Source organism: Olea europaea, chromosome 10 (genome assembly GCF_002742605.1).
Source record: "Olea europaea var. sylvestris chromosome 10, O_europaea_v1, whole genome shotgun sequence".
Lineage (NCBI taxonomy): Eukaryota > Viridiplantae > Streptophyta > Magnoliopsida > Lamiales > Oleaceae > Olea > Olea europaea.
The window spans coordinates 44,792,783-44,811,697 of record NC_036246.1 but is presented as its reverse complement, the minus strand read 5'-3'; the positions used below and the strand labels follow the sequence as shown (position 1 = coordinate 44,811,697).

Below are 18,915 nucleotides of genomic sequence, written 5' to 3'. Positions count from 1 at the left end.
GATTTTTTGTCACCGTGCCCTATTTAGGATGAGGAGACATGGGATTGAGACATATCGACCCTATTTAATGCATCATTTATTGTTATTATTATTCATTATTTTTTTTCATATAGATGTACAAAATTGCGAAGTGGAAATTGGGTTTAGGGTAGGAACCATGTTGTTTAAACTTTAACATGATTTTTTTAAATTTAATTTATTTTTTAATATTACTTAATGCAACGACGTGGATAAGTCACCCAAAACCTTTCCTCCCATTGAACCCAATCTCTCAACCCAACGAGATGAGGATCTTTTCCCGTTTGTGTTGGAGCCTGCAAGTTTGGTTTGGTTCATTGATTTTTTTATTTATTTATTATTATTATATATATTTTTTTGGCCATTCGTATTCTCTCAATGCCTTTTAATTTAAACCCCATGCCAACCCAACATCCTTATCGCACCATGCCCCTCATATGTCATCCAATCTTCATGGGTTGTCATTGGTTTTTACTTATCATTCTCATATACTTTTCCTTTTCCTTTTACTTTTCATCTCACTTTTATTTTTATTTTTCCTTTTCTATTTGCTTTATTCTTTTTATAATAGTGTTCTCAAAAAATCATTATATTACCAATCAAATATTTTTTTCGACTCATACGGATGAAATATTATGGAAAAATACGTATGATTTTAAAAATTAACGGTCGGGTTGTTAGAGGGGTCATAATTTGGAAAAATGATGGATGTCTAAACGAGAGGAAGTCGTGCAATGGACAAATGAAATTGAACGTCGATACTGCAATTTAGGGAGTGCTCATCTGAGTTCAATGTTGGCGAGTAGCTCTATGCAAGCCAGAGGCCTTTTTTTTATTCTGGAATTGGATGTATCTATCGCTTAATATGGATTCTAATTTGCTAGAGTGGTTTACAAGTGACCATGATGGATAGGTCTAGACAAAGAAATAAAAAAACCAACGATTCCAATCAAATTGAATTGAATTGATTCGGGTCTATTTGACACGGATAATTGATTTGGTTTTATCTTTTTGAATAAAATCATAAGGGTTCGATTCAATCATGGTTTAAAGCCTCAAATCACTAATTAATCGAACGACTCAACCCAACTATATTTTTACCTTTTTAAAAAAATAAAAATCAAAATATAAACTTTAATCTCGTAACTATATCTAGGTTCTTTCTAATCTATGATGTTGTCAATGAGTAATAGCACAGAATTTTTCATTTCACAAGCTCATTATATTATACTTAATCTTTTTTTCCTACTTAGATAGTCATGTAACGTAATGTATAAAAATAAATCAAATTCTTATGTTTTTTGTTGATTTGTCTTTATTAATCTGATTTTATTTGTTATTCAATGGTTCTTATAATATTAAATTATTTAGTTATTTTAATTTTTGTAATTTAAGTGGGTCCAAAATTCAAACAACTTTAAAAAATAAATATGGATTAAAAGTCTAAACCGACTAACAGAACTGTTGATTCAGTTCGGTCTAAGAGTTAAAGTGAGTTGGTATGGGTTGAAATTCATCCAAACCGACTAATTTGATTTTTGTTTTCGGGTTGGAATCTAAGTCGATCCAAATCAAACTGTGCCTAGGCCTAGTGTTAGAGTCTAATGCTTGGAGAGTGGTTCAAAGTTTGACTCACATTTACCCTTTAGTACCTAGTGCTAGAATATTAGGAGGCGTTTGTTTCCCATTTTTATAAAAATGAGAATGAAAAATATAGTCATTATGAGCCCCATATAAAAGATAGAAATTTAAATTTGGTGGTTTCATGTGATGGATAACGATCATATTTTTCATTTTAATGAGGAAAAAATGGAAAACAAACGAGGCTTAAAGGATGTTATAGTCTTGCAGGATGAGGTAAGTGCCAACTCTTGTAGTTTTATGTCTTACGAGGAGAATAAGATGATCCATTTGACTGCTTTCTTTGTTGCTACGGTCCAATTTCTTATATTTGGGTCGATTTTATTTTGTTTTTTCTTTCGTCTATCATTGTGTTGGATATTGCATAATAAAATTAGTTCTAGTTTTCCTTTTAGAAAGTTGTAAAATGATCGTGCAACTTTGTAAATGATAATTTGAAAAATGTCCGTTTTGAAAAAAAAATATAATAGTAGAAAAACTCATAAACAATTCAATTTTCTTTGTTTTCAAAATTATTGACATGCACTTTCATGAGATAATTTCGAAGTTATTCTCCCCTTAATGGAATAGTGGTCTTGTTTCGATTTTCAATCAAAGTTATATTTGATAAATATAAATTATGAATTGAGACACACGAAATGTAAATTTTACAAGTTGCACAAAATAAATATTAATTATAATTATAATTGTTAAAAATGGATGTAAAAAACGTTATATATTTTATATCTATGTTACATTTAGACAAGCTATTGTTGGATATTCTCTTATGAAGATCATGTGTGATCAAGTATATATAAATTAAATTGTAAAATAGAACAAATTATATTCATATAACTTGGCTTTGGTGCCCTTCTTTACAAAATATCCTTTAACCAAAGCGAGAGTGGACCGCTTTTAAATAACCATAGTAAAGAATTAACTATTAAAAGAAACCAAAGTATTCCTTTTTAGGGCTTTTAGTTTTTGTGGGAGGAAAAGTCAAACGGTAATTTTCATAGCTAAAAGTTGGGTAAATTAATGTATTTGTACATTAATTTTATACAACTAGATCGATAGATGTGTGACATGCACCTGTTCATAAGTCAAATTGTATGTACAAAATCAATGTACATGTAACAGAATTTAAGCTATAATTTTATTTTATTTTTCTAGTGGATTACCTTTATGCTAAATAACAATCGAGGTGCTAAGATTGATAAATTTAGAATAATACTATTTGCAGTCGCTTACTACAGCAGTCGCCCTACGTGGCATACACATAGCAGGTAATTATTTGATACATTAATGAATAAAAAAACTACCACATTAATGTATCAAATAATCATCTGTCATGTGTATGCCACGTAGGACGACTGTCGCAGTGAGCCACTACAAATAGCATTACTCATAAATTTATGAATTGAGTCTTAGCTAACCTTAAAGACGATATTATATTTGGAGACAATACGGCAAATATTGATTGCAATAAAAGCTAAGCTTTGTTTCAACTTGCACTCTTTTTAGAAAAGAACTTTGTCACATTTTGTGTAATTTTCAAATTGGATAGTTACAACAAATAATGGATGGATGAAGAATGAGTGCTTGAATTGCTCTTAAAGTCCTCTTAGTTAACTTCCTCCTCAGTTGCTCAGATTGTAAAATACTAGAAATTTTATAAATTTCATGCACGTAACTTGATGTTAATTTCTATAACTCGACTATAAATTCTGTGGCATTGTTCAAATTTTTTGCATAAAATCCTAATAGTTCTAATTAGTTGACCTTTTCAATAAACAAACCGATTCAACCTATAGAGTTCGTACTCGACATAAGTTGGTATTGTATAAAATGGACAAACCTACTTGATCTCAAATACCTTTATTCAATTGGGTCGAGTTGATTTGTTCATAATGTTTCTAGGCAAACAAGCTCGTGATCTCTATCTAAATTGTTGTATTTATTTTCTAAAAACCATAGTTATAAAATCCGGTCCTGCTAGAAAAAAAATCAGTGATCTAAGCTTTTGAAATTCTCGTTCAAAAATTTTGGGTCCAAGGGAATTGACCGTGCCGAAAAATCGTTGACCTAAGCTTTTGAAATCTTCAATCAAAATTTTTGGGTCCAAGGTAATTGAACCATGGACCTCTATGGAAAATAATGGGTTCCTCCATGATAGAACACGAAATTGCTTTGTTATTAATTTATGTGCAATAACTTATATTTATCTAATGAATCATTTATAGGTTTTTCTAAAAATATTTTTAAAAAAAACTTTGGTACAACATTTTACTTTATTTCATAGATATAAATAAGTAGTGAAAAATAATTTTAAAACTTTAATTTATCCTTAGTAGCCTTTCCAAAGTGAACCTAAGCGGTTACCTTTGGAAAGGTGCCAAACAGGCCTATAGCTTGGCCTTTATGCCTTTCTAATGGAAGAAAATAAGATCGAAATAGAATTAGCCAGATTGTCTAAAGCATAAACAGAATTGCCTTTGTTTTGAAGGCCTAGTGAGTTTCTTTTTTTCAAAGCAAAAGCGGTCCTTTTCTTTCCTCGGACCAATGATTCTCTTGTTCAGTACTGCTAACTATTTATTATTGCCTAAAAATAAAAATCTAGACTTAATTTTTTATTTTTTAGATTTTTATGCAATGACCCATTGGTCCGATCACTGACCGATTCGACCGGTGACCCGAGATCCAATACCTTGTCATGTCGATGTTCGGGTCAAGTCTAATAACTATGCTGGAAACCAAGTTTACTCGATTCTTAACTCCTAGGTAGAAGCCTAGTTGGATAGTTACACAATTTGACAATTCAATCCTCAAACGACTTTTTATGAATTATTATTGTTTTCTTAGGCAAGCAACAAAAGTACTTATCTAAACTCTAGAAATTTTTAATCTGATTAAGTATTTCTATAATAAAATAAGCCTTTTGTTGAAGGACACAAAGATGAATACGTGTTAATTATTTCAGTTCAAATAAACTAATTGGAATTGAAACTATATTCGAGTCCAAAAATATTAGAATGGCATTCATGCACTTTCCAGGAATAAAGATGTGGAGCCGCATTATAGTAATCCCTGAAAAAAAGGCATCGCCAATTAAGGGCCCCATTCAATGCTAACAAGAGGCATTATATTGGTGAATAATGGTTGTTTTTTATTTTAAAACAGGTCATTCGTACTGCGACAAGTGACACAATATCAAATTTAATGTCAAAAAAGTGTACATGTAGCAAGATTGTATATTGGTTCCATATTCCACGCTTCTCTTAAATGAAAAAAATAATATTATATGTCCAAAAGACGAACGTAAAAGTGAAAATTACCATAAAGAAAATTACTTTTTTAATGAAGGAACCACGTGAAATATATGTTAAGTTAGTGTATAAAATGTATTGGTATAATTTCTTCTCAAGTATAATCTTATCTGCTATATCATTAGCACTTGTTTGTTTTGGATAAAAGTTAAATTTTTAGTAAACTTTGAAAAAAATTGGTAAAATGTGTGATTGGAAAGTTGACAAAAGTTGTAAGTACTATGAAAGATGAAATGATTAAAAATGAATTTAAAAATGAAATAGATGCCAAATATGAACTAAATATGTGTAAAAAAAAAAAAAAAAAAACGATGATACGCTAACGTTCGATGAGCCTGGACGGACCGAAATTAAAGAAGAAGAAAAGTTAAAAATCTTATTAAGTCATCTATAATACTACGTAACAAACACAATTCGTGAACATTTACCAGTCGAGATTCTCAGCACCAAGCAACACAATTTGATACTTTCTTGTTGCTTTTGGAAACCCATTCCTCATAAAGCTCCATTTTAAACTTGTTTATATTTATATATCTGACAAGTGTCGCGTAAGGGAAAAAAGAAGAAGTAATTTCTTTATTTCCTTCTTCAGGGGTACAAGGATTAACGGGGAAAAAGCCATTTATTCTTTTCTTAAGAAACAAGCTATACAAAAAAATAAAATTGACTAGAGCATTTTTTTGTTTAGCTGAAGGGAAAATTGCAGCTGAGATATCAAACATTTCGCTTATTAGTAGACTTTGTCCAAACCTTTCATTTGTGCCAACCACGATACCAAACCTTTCAAAAATACTCACTTGAAATCCAAATGGATGATTTCCGTTAATTTGACTATTAGTTGACCATAAGTCCATGGTCTGACCAAATGTTGACCAATGTGCAAGAGGGTAAATGGGTAATTTACATTTTTTACATAAATTAAAAATAATAATAATAAACAATAAAAAAAAAGGATAAACCATTTCTTCTTCTTTGGTTCAAAATCACTACCACCGCACCCAGGTAACCGATTGCCACCGCTACCTTGGCCGCCGACCACTGTCGTTACCTAGGCCAACTGCCACCATCGTCTTCCCTTAACCAATACCTCGGCTAAAGCTCTCAACAACTAATTTTGTGTTTTAGATCTGAAATTCGAAACTAAAGGGATGAGATTCAGTTTTCATGAATAAAGTATTATACATAAATTGGAATGAGTGGAGCGGGATTCAGTTCGGGGAGACGAAGGCAAAGTAGGGATTTAAAAAGTCGTCAAGGAGGGCAGTGGTGAGGAGGCGGGTGCAGCGGAGATGAGAGTAGGGGTGGCGCATTGAGTGAGTTTCGTAGCGATGAAATGGCATTCAAATACCCCACTAGGAGGAGTAATTTTGGAGGAGGGATCAGCGTGGATATAGATATTGTAAAGTCCTTAGTGGTGGTTGAAGAAGAGTTGCCAAATAAGGCAAAATGGAGATTTGAATTTGTAAGGAACAAGAAGGCAATTTTGGGTTTGGACTTGGTGGTTCCTAGACGGGATACAGTGAAGCCACCAGGGCGAACGGATGCAAGCGCGGCACAACGGAAGAGGGCGAAATCATCAAAATCAAATGGATGGTGGTGGTGCGGTGGGTAACGATGTCCGAGAAGTAGGTGGGTTCTGGTTTTTTCTTTTAGGGTTTGGGTGGGATGGGTGAGTGTGGGGTGAGTGGAGAAGATGAAATGGATTTTGTATTTTAATTGTTTTATTATAGAAAATATAAATTTACCGTTTTAACCTTTTAAAATTAGTCAAAATTTGGTTAAATCGTTGACTTTTGGTCAACTAACAAATGAACTAACAATTTTTGTTAAGTTGGACTTTAAGTGAGTATTTTTGAAAGATTTGGTATCGTGGTTGGTACAAATGAAAGGTTTGGACAAAGTCTGCTAATAAACGAAAGATTTGGTACCTCGGTTGCAATTTTCCCTTAGCTAAAAGGTTTTCTTGTAAGAAACTTACTTGAGAGGAAAGAAGGTTTTTTTATAGTAATTTTTTTATATTGAATGTAAGTTACTTATTTAACAGTAATATAAGTGTTATTTATTGCTTGAGATGTGTAATTTTTTAACTTAAAAAGTAAGAGAGAGTAAAATTTCTTAAAATAACTTTTACATTTTTTATGCTTAGCTAAGCTTAAGATTTTACTTATAAATAAAAAAAGTTTTAAAATAAATGTGTTTTATGGTTTAGTTGAAAATAATTATTTAAGTGATTACTATTATTAGGGATCCAAGTCGAGACGGCTTGCGAGCTGAAACTCGAAGCCCGAGCTTAACTCAATTAAAAATGGTCCGGACTTTTTTTTAACCGAGCCTAGTTTTTGCTCAACTAAAAAATCCAGGCTCGACTCGAGGTTTTGGCCTTTTTTAAAAAAATGTTAAAATTTGTGCAATTTATACGAACTATAAATTAAATAAAAGTTACAATCCTCCTCATTTTTTCGATTTTGGGACCGACAACAATCAATGTAGGCGAAATTAAAATTCTACACGAATGAAATATTTCGTATACAATTTTTCATCAAACAAATAAATTTAAAAATAACGTTTTTTAAATTAATCAATTTAAAAATTTACAATATCCTTATGTTTGGATCTATTGCAATTTTTCGACCATTATACTCTCAACTTGTTCTTGAATATGTAACTCCACACATTTTTAGTCCTTTAAACATATTAAAGTCTCCAATATATCTTCTTTTAGTCATAATCATTCGTATGATAAAACTCGACAACCTAAACTAAATGTAGTCTCCGATGCCACCGAAGGTGTTAGTAGATCATGTGCAATTTTTGATACAATATAATATTACCTTTCGTTACACCTTCACCATTATAAAATACTAAATTCTTGTAATTCGTTTGGTTGTAATATACAATGAATGTCCACGCACATATACCTAACTAACTCAGGGAGAATTTCAAATTTTGTACCTTTGACATATAACGCTCTAAGTATTGATGAACTAGGACAAAATGAGGTAACACTTAGATTGTGTCAAAATAATTTCATATATCATATGAATCTATTGAAATATTAATTGAAAAAGAATTTTGGAAAGTAGAGCTATCCTGCCATCACTTTTCAACATAATAGTTATACATTTCACGTAACATAGATTCTATGTGCATATGTGATAATTTCATCTTCATGATTTTGAAATCTCATTTATAATAGCTTTTATGTCATTTAAATTAAGTCAAGGTCCATCACCGAAGCTAAAAGAAATAAAGAGAGCAATTATTTTCAAAATTTACGAAATTTTAACTCCATCGAGTAAACTATATCAACAAAAATTGGCAAATTCCTATATTTATAAAAATGTTTGTGAAATGTTAAAAAAGGTATTGTAAAATAAGTGATGATGTATGATAATAAATACCGCAACATTCCTTTGTGGCATAAAAAAAAAAGGGTTTTAAAAATTTATTCACACAAACTACAATAGACTATTCATACTCTTCCAAATTATATTCGGATCTGTGTGTATGCCTACCATTATAATATAATGATATAACATTATCATAATTTTCATACGAATGTAACATAAGATATGTAGAGTTTCATCTATGTGTTACGTCAATAGCAAATGATTTTTCTTTTAAGTCATACTTTGCACATAAACTGTTGAATGCTTGCTTTCTTGCTGGTGACACGGTAATAAAATTAATTGCTTGTCTAATTTTATTTAAATGTAATTTTGTATGTTCTAATTTGTCTTTTACAACCAAATTTATAATGTGGCATACACAACATTGATAAAAAATAAACTTTTAAAAGCAAAGTTAAAATTATTAATAAATTTATCAATAACACAATTGATCACCCTAGCATTATCAAAATTAAAATTTCGAACAATTTCTCGTATACCATATTCTTGTATAACATTCTTTAAAATCATATATATATTAGTGACATTATGAGGATATTCTACACATTTGAATGCAATAATTCATTTATGCAAAAATCACAAGTGATTAATGTAATTAGCAATAGCAACAATATAACATTTTTATTACCATCAGTCCATAAATCATATGTAAACAATATAATACTATTAAAAGGTTTAGTTGTTCAATAACAACTTGTTTTCTTTTGTTATATAATTTAATAGTATTTGAACGAAGAGTATTTTTATAATAAGAAATATACTTGGGTTAAAGATAATTCTACATTAGTCAGGTAAAATGTATTGAGTCTATCACCATAAGCGACATCTCTGCTGTAGCACATATGCAGCCATTCATTCACAAAATTTTTCCTATGAATATACAAAAGTGGAAATAATAGAACCAAAATCGCCAAACGCTAGTTTTGTCTGTTTCGGGTAGATATTAAATGGTTTCGCTATGCAACTCCTTAATACGTGCATAGTCAAATGTATTATGTTTGAATAAGGCTTCCAACTAAGTTCTTTGCACAGTAACTATAACATGCTTTTCAAATATCAACCCCATTTTGAACATTAACTTTTTTAGGTGTCATATGTTGCCAACAATTCGAATTTTTTTCGACCTTTTAGTCTCGAGTACTTATTCCTCTTCGATATTCTCCATATCAATTAGAACAAGATGCATTGTAGTTGATTGGAGTACTCAAATAATCCTTGAACTAATTAATCACATCGCTAATAAAAATCATCTATAACTATTATAACAAAAGATACTGAATATTAGAATTATAGAAACTAAATATTAGAGTAAAGAAATTGGAGATTGAAGTTGAAACTAAAATACTGTAAGTTAAAACTGGTTGAAGAAAATTGTTATGAAACTCAAAATTTTAACTAATATTTATAACTAAAAAAAAAATCATTTCAATTAAATTTGAAATTTAAATTTTCGTCTGTAGTTGCCTTAAATACAAGCAGCAGTAAACATTTAGCTTTTTTCATTTGATTTTTAAAAAATTTTTACAAGAAGTTTTTTCCTAAGGCTCGGCTTGTTATGGGCTGAAAATTGAGCCAAACGTGCTAGCTCCGACTCGAATCGACACCCCAAAATGGGGCTCGGTTCGATCCTCGAAGTCATGAGATGGACCAACTCTAGCTTTTCCCTGGTTGAGCCACCCGGGTCGACGAGCTAAATTTATATTAGAACAAAAGTATATACTATTTGAACACAAATTTGGAAAAGACGAATAGTCAACTCGATAATCATTATCTAATTCTATTTTTATTTTTGTTTATTTAAGGCAGATCATGAATTTGGATAAGAAATCATGCAATAATGTGAGGTCTAAAGAGGTTGAGAATATAGTTAATAAGATGAATGAGGAAACCAAGAAGAAGATGAGAAAATTCGATTAAGGAACCAAAAAGAGAAGTTTGGGGACCAAAGTGGAGAGCTCAAAAGTTCAGGGACCAAAAAAATTCAAGCAGCTAACAAGAAAGCTTACCTGACGGACCTGACTAATAACTAATGTACCGTTTATTAATGTATTGATTCTAATGAATTAGAATAACGCTACTACAAACAGGGGCAAGGACGCAACACTTGTGTGGCTAAGTTGTTAATTTTTTTGCCCTCTTTAATCTTTCTAATGATGCTGTGGCACGTATCTCCCGTCTTTAATCCTTGTGACTGAGCCTGTTCGTATTTCATGATTGATTGAATTAGATTGAATATCATAGAATTAATATATATGTACAATATTTTTGTGGACAATGTTGGTAGTGGCAAAAACATGTTGGTTGAAAAAATGAAATGTTTTTTAAACTGTCGAATAACAACATGACAGATGACATATTGTTAACAATATTATCAAGAGAGTAATGTTATTTGCAGTCGTAGTCACCTTATGTGAAATACATATGGTGATTAGTGATTCGATACATTAATGCGGTAGTTTTTTATTACTTTATGTAACAAATTACTAACCGCCACATGTATACAACATAGGGTGATAAGCACGTTTTTATGCACTTATATAACTCACAAACATGACTAAAATATGAGCAAAGTGTTTGAAATGTAACCTAAATTCGCTTAATTCTTGAATTGTAGAGTTTTCTGATGGACTTGATGAAATTCACGAGAAAAAGAAACAAAAAAGACCAAAACTAATCAAGGTGATAGTTCATGGACCAAAGTGCAAAAATCCCAAAAGATGAGCCAAAGGAGCAATTGAAGAATTGATAGTGCCAAGTACCAATTGGAAGTCAATATGAGATGATAGAACAAAATAGTCGAAGAAAAGAGATTAATAAAGAAGATTGAGTTTGGGGACTAAAACGACACAAATTGGAAGATCATTACACCATGCGGCCGCACAACCTCCACTCGAGAATTGAAACTCCAAAATAGGTTCAACCACGTGGCCGCATGGTTGATAACCATGCGGTCGCATGGTGTAAAAATTCAGGTCGATTCTGTAGTCTCTGTTTTACGTTATAACTCAATTGGAATGCGATTTGGACGCGATATAAAAGCCTAGACTCGTCAGAATTAGGGGAAAACGCATTGAGAGGCAAGAAAACACATCTTGGAGAGGATTTTGAACCAAAGTAACAATGAATTACACGAAGATCATCAAGATTTCAAGCGAATTCATAACTCGGTGGTATTTTTTCTTCAATTTATCATGTATTTTGTAATTTTCTCCATGTTAGGCTAGGTTTTCATATACTAGGAGGTCGATGTACCATGCGATGTGATTTCTTTAATTTATAGTTTGCAATTTGACATTAAGCTCCCGTTTGGCCCTCATTATTTCTCATTAAATTAAATTAAATTTCTCTCTCTCCTATTTTTAATCACATAATTTTCAATAAAATAATATTACACGTAAATCAAAAACTTTTCTTTTCTTTTCAACCACTCATTTTTAAAAAAAAACACTATTCAAAACATTATAATCTCCAAATAATGGGGCTCAAACGGGGGCTAAACATGTATCTGAATGTTTGAATGATTTATATACAATACTTTTCTTCCATAATTAAGTACATGTAATTTTGTGATGTTTGGTGATTTATTTCATCTGTTCGAGAGAAGAAAAATAAATTTGACAAGGTATAAATTTTCGTAGGGTCCGATAGAGGATAGAGATATACCCCTATACTTTGCGTGAGTCTTTAGATGTCCATAAAATCACATGCATTCTTATATATGCATTTGTCGTAGAGATATAGGCCGGTGGTGTATAAGAATATGTTCAATACATCTTGAGAGAGAGAGAGAGAGAGAGTGTTTTGAATAGAATTAGGAGCATGGATTCGTCAATAATTCAATCGTGTTGTTATTTTGTGAAATTAGGGTTAAGAGTGATCATTGCATTGGAATTCGTGATTCTAATGCGTTTAATTTTCATTGAATACAACTAATTTGCATTCTAAACAATTAATTTGCATTTTAATTCGTTAAAATATCGTTTTACATACTAAGTTCATTCCAATCATCAGGTTTGCATGAATTAGGGTTCTATTAAATTAGGGTTTTTCTAAGAATAAATTCCTGTTTTGACAAATTCGTTTCGGTTAAGGCTGATAAATAAAATTGAACTACTTGATCTCTGTGGAACAATATTCGAAACTTAATATTTCACTTTATTACTTGTTAACGAACCGTACGTTTGCGATAATTTTAAATCGAAAGAAATATTTCGTGAACATAAAGCGATTGCAAATAGCATTATTTCTATCAAAATCATTGTACATCACGCATTGCTCAATTTAATATAGCCTCCGATCGATAAAAATTATAATCTAAATTTTGATCAAAGTTAAAGTAATAATTAATTTTAACTACATATTTAATTGGATCAAAAACTTTTTAACCACACATTTTATAAACTTTTATCAAAATATGTTAAAAATATGGTTTTACTCTCCTCCAAATTGGGGCACAGGGACATAATAGTATATTTTATTTAAGTAGAATTAATTTTTGTAAACAGATTTTTTCACTTAATTTAGAGAAGTTTAGCTGGGTCCATCTGTCATTAATTTCATTGCTTTGTAGACTAAATCAAACTGAGAAAGCTATGGTGAAGCCGTTCTCCTGACACTTTTTCTCATTTTTAATCGAATCTTATAAACAGAGTTGTCCGCTAGACCATACTTTCAATTGTTTTCTTAGTATAAAATTAGGAGTAGAATAATTTAAATCGCTCAATTGTTGTATTAGCCAAATAAAAGTTAGGATTATTTAAATCAATATTCTGATAAAATAATTCTCATAGAAACAATAATAGTAACTCTTAAAGTCCATTTATTTTTGCAATATTGTGCACATCGCATTAATTCCAAAATTGACCGAGCTACTTGTACCCGAGCGTTTACACGCCCCTCACCCCCCACACAATAAATGCGCGGGCCTCGTCCCCATGTGAGGGGCGTTTAAATGTCTGGATATAAATGAAATTTCCCTTCCAAAATATCAATGCAGAAGTGCACAGTTGAATTTATTTATTAGTGGCATTCAAATTCGAGACTCTATTCACAATTTTGTACACGGATTCTTTGTACTTTGATTATATAATAAAAAAAACTCGTTTTTTCTTCCTATATATGCCTTGTTTGAGTCTCATTATTTTCTCATTAAAATGAAAAATATAATCGTTATTCATCATATCAAACTATCACATTTGACTTTTATCTCTTGTGTGAGGACCATAACGACTATATTTTTCATTCTCATTTTCACAATAATATCACTCAAACGGGGGCACATTTAGCGACACACAGCATAAGGTTAAAAATGGGTGCTATAATTTTATTTTTCTTTTTGTTCCTCATTTAGTGTCATTTGACTAAATTTTCATTGACGCATTTTTTTCTCTCCCTCCCTCCTCCTTGTTGGGTTATACGTCTCTTACAAAAGACTGAAAAGTAAAATATACGATGTTATCAAAATCTTAGTCTCCTGAATTTTGGTCTGATTGAATCGATTAAAACCAAAATCCAACCATGATGTTGTTGGTGTAATTTGGATAGCTCAGATGCGAATCTATCAATGTTGCATATAATCTATTAGTCGACTGGATTTATTATTTCGATTTAAATATGGAGCTTGTTTAAGCCACACTTTGTTTTTGAGAATACATTTTCAAATAGTAGATTGATAGTGAATGTGTGGTTAAAAACAAGAAAAAGTTTTGAATTTGTGTATAATATATATATTTTTTAAAAATGCGTAGTTGGAAAGAAGAAAAAGAAAAATGTATTTTAGAAATAATAAGAATGAATTAAGGGGCACAATCTTTTTAACAGCTAAACATTTTATTTATATTAAATATTTTACTGAATAAATATTAATTATTTACTACATACTATTCTAAACCACATCAACCATTGTTGATAAGGTCTCTGTCTTTGTCAATCCAATAGTTGAATGTTTTACTCTGAAACGAACGAAAATATTTTTTTTCAAGGAATCCTCCATAGGTGACTAAAACCACACATCAAATTAAATCTCAAATTAAATACTATTTAAACAAAGTCTTTCAAATTTTAGATCTTTTATAATTATAGAATTTAGGGTCTAACATATACTTATATGATAAAAAGGGGCTTAATCTCTATTAATATTACATATTGGTATATCTTCATTTGCCACTTTCACGGTACTTCTTCAAGTGAAGAGTGAGGGGTTCTATGTAGTCATCAAATTTCAGGTCCTTCATGGCCCCAATCAAGTCCTCTCCGGTGATTTTCTGGCGACTCTCATCAACACACTTTTTACTTGCATGTGCCGTGACATATAATATAAACTCGGTCACAAGTTGTTGGACGCTCTTCTTTGCCCCGTCGCGAATCCGCACATCCTTAGGGAGAACACTTTTCATGATTCTAGTCACGACAGCAAGTGGCATGACGTCAAGTTCACGGCTAATGCTGGTCGAGGAGCTACTTGGCTTATTTACGCCGGATCCTGGAATGATGTTATAAAATAGCAATCATCGATACCAAATCAACGCACGAGTGTGTATAACATATTAAAAGAATCATAACTTAGATATTAGACAAACATGCTAACCAAAAAAAAAGACTGCAAATTATAGATGTTAACTATTGTAATATTAATTTGAACCTATTAACATTATTATATGTACCTTCTGCCATTTCTCAACTATACCTATCTTTGTCTTTGCCTCTCTGGAATATCTCTCTCTCTCTCTCTCTCACGGGTTCAAAAAAGGGATACTCTTTCCTTTTCTTTTATTTAATTGTCAACTTCTAAGTGTTATTTATAGGTGAGCGAAAGGTAAAAATTATTTGATATTTATTACTAATTATGTTGCTTATTTGCTCCATTTATATTTGTTATTAATAGAACCATTTAATGAAGATATTTTAATTATTATATTGAAATATCCTATTAGTTATGGTAATTATGATTGCATTCAAATAATAATATGTTACATAAGGAAATATTGAGACACTATATTTTATTCAGTCAATGCTTATTTACTTTGATTATTTTAAATTACTGTAATTTTCAAATTGAAATACAATTGAGAAAATATTATTGAATGGAATAGAAAGGAATTAGTAGAAATGTATAATAATGGTTGATTATTATTATTTTAATAAAAGTGATACTAATCAACAGATATTAATTATACTCTAAAAATTCATGATAATACAAAGTAAATCACTTTGTAATACATATAAAATAAAAAGAATTTTCACATGCAAAGGCAAAAGAACCTTAGGTGGGATCGGTTGATCACTCGTCATGGTAAATAAATGTGTTCCTCATCAGTTCTTATCCCAAAATTCAGCGGGATCAACTGCCTCTCGATTTTTGCAATAAGATTTGACAAAATTTTATGTCCACTTTCAACTTAATGAAAACTTCTCCTTTACTTGATTATGGGACCGACTATGAAAGACATATCAAACAAAGTTTTAATCTCAACTTAAGTGAATTTGCACTTACAGAAAGTGCAGGTTTTGAGTCCGAAAAGACGAAAAAAAAACACTTAAACCTCGCAGGGTTGTGCAAAAAGTTATGAAAAATTCGATCACAATGGAAAGGGCACGTGAAAACGTGCTTCTCAAAAACACAACTTATGGAAGGATAAAATTGCCTTAGTCTAAATATTAAATCCAATTGGAAGTGGAAGGCCACGTGGCAACCCCTAACTAGTGGATGGACCTTCACACCAGTTGTGCTTGTTTAAAACGGATCTAGATCATTGGTTTGGACTTACGACTGAGATTGATTCCTTTGTTCTAAATCTTCTAGAAGGCGACGGTTGAGTCATTCTTCTGCTTTTTGGTTTTGAGTGCAAATCTTCTTCCGAAAACCTGTGTTATTTGTGTTGTTACAGTAATTTTTTTGGCTTGTGAGAACGGCTGGTAATCTGTATAATGGTTAGGTGTGATTTTTAGTGGTTTATACTGAATAGGGTTGATGATTTGGGAAATCCACTTGGATCAGGGACCATATCGTGTTCTAATTTGGGTCTTGGAACATTGTACTCTCTCTTGGACATCTTTTGTGCACTTAGTAGTAGGCTGATCTCTGAGCCCCCAGATTAGGCAATATTTGCTAAACTGGTGAACAATCTGGTCTTGATTTGAATTTTCTTGTGTACTTGATTTATTTTTTATTTAGTTAATTGTCAAAATAGGGAAAAATCCCTAACAGGGCAAGATAGTGAGGAGCAGCAAAATTAAGGTTCTTCAGTATTTGACAAAACAGACAACCTATGGAAATTAAAGGATAAATTAGGGTATTTGATGGGGGCAGAATTCAATGCCTTAAGGAACTTATTAATTAAGAAAGGTAAAGGAAAGTATTTTATTACGGATTGATTATGGTTTTTGCAATTTAAATGGAATAAACGGAGATTTTCAAACAAAGTAGCACATATAAGACAGAAAATTGCAAGAAGCATAAAATAAGATATAACTAAGAAAAGTACACGATCATTAGCTAACACGCCCCTCAAGATGGTGTTCACAATTAGTGACACCAATCTTGGAATGAAGAAACAAAAGAAGTGGAGAGACGTTGGCTTCATTAAGGCATCACAGCAAGTTGATATTTGCTAGGGACATGAGAAACTCGAAGTTCACCTTTCACAATGTAGTCTTGAACAAAATGGAAGTCGTGTTCGATATGCTTCATTTTGGAATGGAACACTTGATTAGCACAAAGGTTGGTGGCACCAATGTAGTTGAAAAAAAAAATAAAAAAAGTGGAACTTGAGTGAGTTCAACACGTAGTTCTTAAAGAAGAGAATGAAGCCACGAATTTCTGAGGCAGCCACCGCAACCATCCTATACTCGGCCTTAGTAGAAGAATGCGCAATACTTTTTTGCTTCGTTGTGCTCCATGAGACTGGATTGCCACCAAGAACCACCAAAGCAGAGGTTGTGGTATGATCATCCTGGTTGTCCTCCTAATTTCCATTAGAGAAGGCATGAAAGATGAAATGAGACTTATGTTTGAGAAAAAGTCCATAATGGATTGTGTTTTTCAAGTCGTGAAGAAGTCAAATATTACCGAGGTTCAACAATGGATTACGTGCAGAAACGTATCGACAGCCAGTCCTCGCTAGTTTCATCTTTATGCCTTCTCTTTTGTAATTTTAAATAATCAGTAAAATATTTCGCAAAAATATGTCGTAGCTGAAGCCGCAATTTCTAATATTGAAATAAAGAAACACATGACCTTGAGTTTTTGAAACCAAACGTAAAAGATGATGAGAACGTAGGTGTGCACGATCAGGCCTCTATAAAATTCCATCATTATTCTTCCTGCACATAAGAGATACTTAGTTTTGAAGATCCTTCATAGGCAAGAATTCAATTGAGACACTATTGAAATGAAAAAACTTTGAAATAAAAGTTAAATTCCTCTTTACAAGAGTGAATATACTAGACATGTTGGGTGCGGAAGCTCCAATAACACACGTTTATTTCAAACCGAATTTTAAAGAACTTGATTATATGACAATATTGAAGTATACTAGATCACACACCGAAAAACAAGGTTTAGAAGTAAAAAAAAAAACAAAAAAAAAAAAGATTAAAGGCAAAGGATGATATTTATTAATTCAACAATATGGAGAATACAAGACAGACTAGCAATACTACTTCTATGTTACTCTCTACAAACTTACCAAAGTAGCATCGTATTTACAGGCCAACCCCATAAGAGTCCTAAAAAGCAAGAAAATATATTACAATTAGGAGACCCAATTTCAACATGATTTTGTTTCCTTATTCAATTTAATTTCCTTAAACCCTAGGTTAATATTCTCCTAGTCCAAGTCAAATACCCTCTTCAAAAGACTCATATTTGAGTCATACTCCTAACAATGTCCATCTTGACTCAAATTCTAGTGCAACGAACGAAACTCCTAGATTTCAAATCCGTTTGCAACAAAATGAACTGGCCGAATCTCCTCAACATAGTAAACACTCCATATAAACCAAACACTCGTCCTCTGCGCGGCATCCACAACCCAATCCCCAGGGTTTTCAATTCCACCAAGGAATTAATGTTGATCACACAGGGTTGAAGCACACCCTGTAGCAAGAACCAAACCAAATGCCTGATCAGAAGGCTCTTTGCTGGAACTATCGCCTTCAACATCCTCAGGGGCATCCCAGACATTGTTGACACCACGGTACCTACGCTCGATGAGTTCTTTCCCAGCAACTGAACACAGTGTATTCCCTGAAATTGGTAGTAAAGAGAAATCATCAACGCTCTCCCTAGCAGTTTTCTGAATCGACTCAGAGCCCAACACAAGAGGTATTGTACCAAACTGAACTTCCACCGTATTACTAAACTTGTCCAAATGTCTCCTCTTAACTGGTTCTGCACTCCTCTGCAAAATGTACAACTTGTATCTTTTCCGTCCCTCCATTACAACTCGAACTTCCTTTCGGACCTTCAAGACTCCACCTCCTCTGGAGAATTTATACCTTTTCGCATCCAGGATACTTAGCGAAATGAGATTCCTTTTCAG

At 31.9% G+C, this 18,915-nt stretch overlaps 1 protein-coding gene across 1 annotated transcript; it reads right to left on the bottom strand.

Moving 5' to 3' along the window:
* Positions 1-14,529: 14,529 nt before the first annotated feature.
* On the bottom strand, positions 14,530-15,046 carry LOC111400740 (nuclear transcription factor Y subunit B-6-like). The gene is made up of 2 exons (XM_023028126.1): positions 15,037-15,046; positions 14,530-14,855 (listed from the first exon to the last, which is right to left on the bottom strand). Exons 1-2 carry the CDS (start codon positions 15,044-15,046, stop codon positions 14,530-14,532), a joined length of 336 nt encoding a protein of 111 aa, XP_022883894.1.
* Between the last annotated feature and the right edge of the window lie 3,869 nt (positions 15,047-18,915).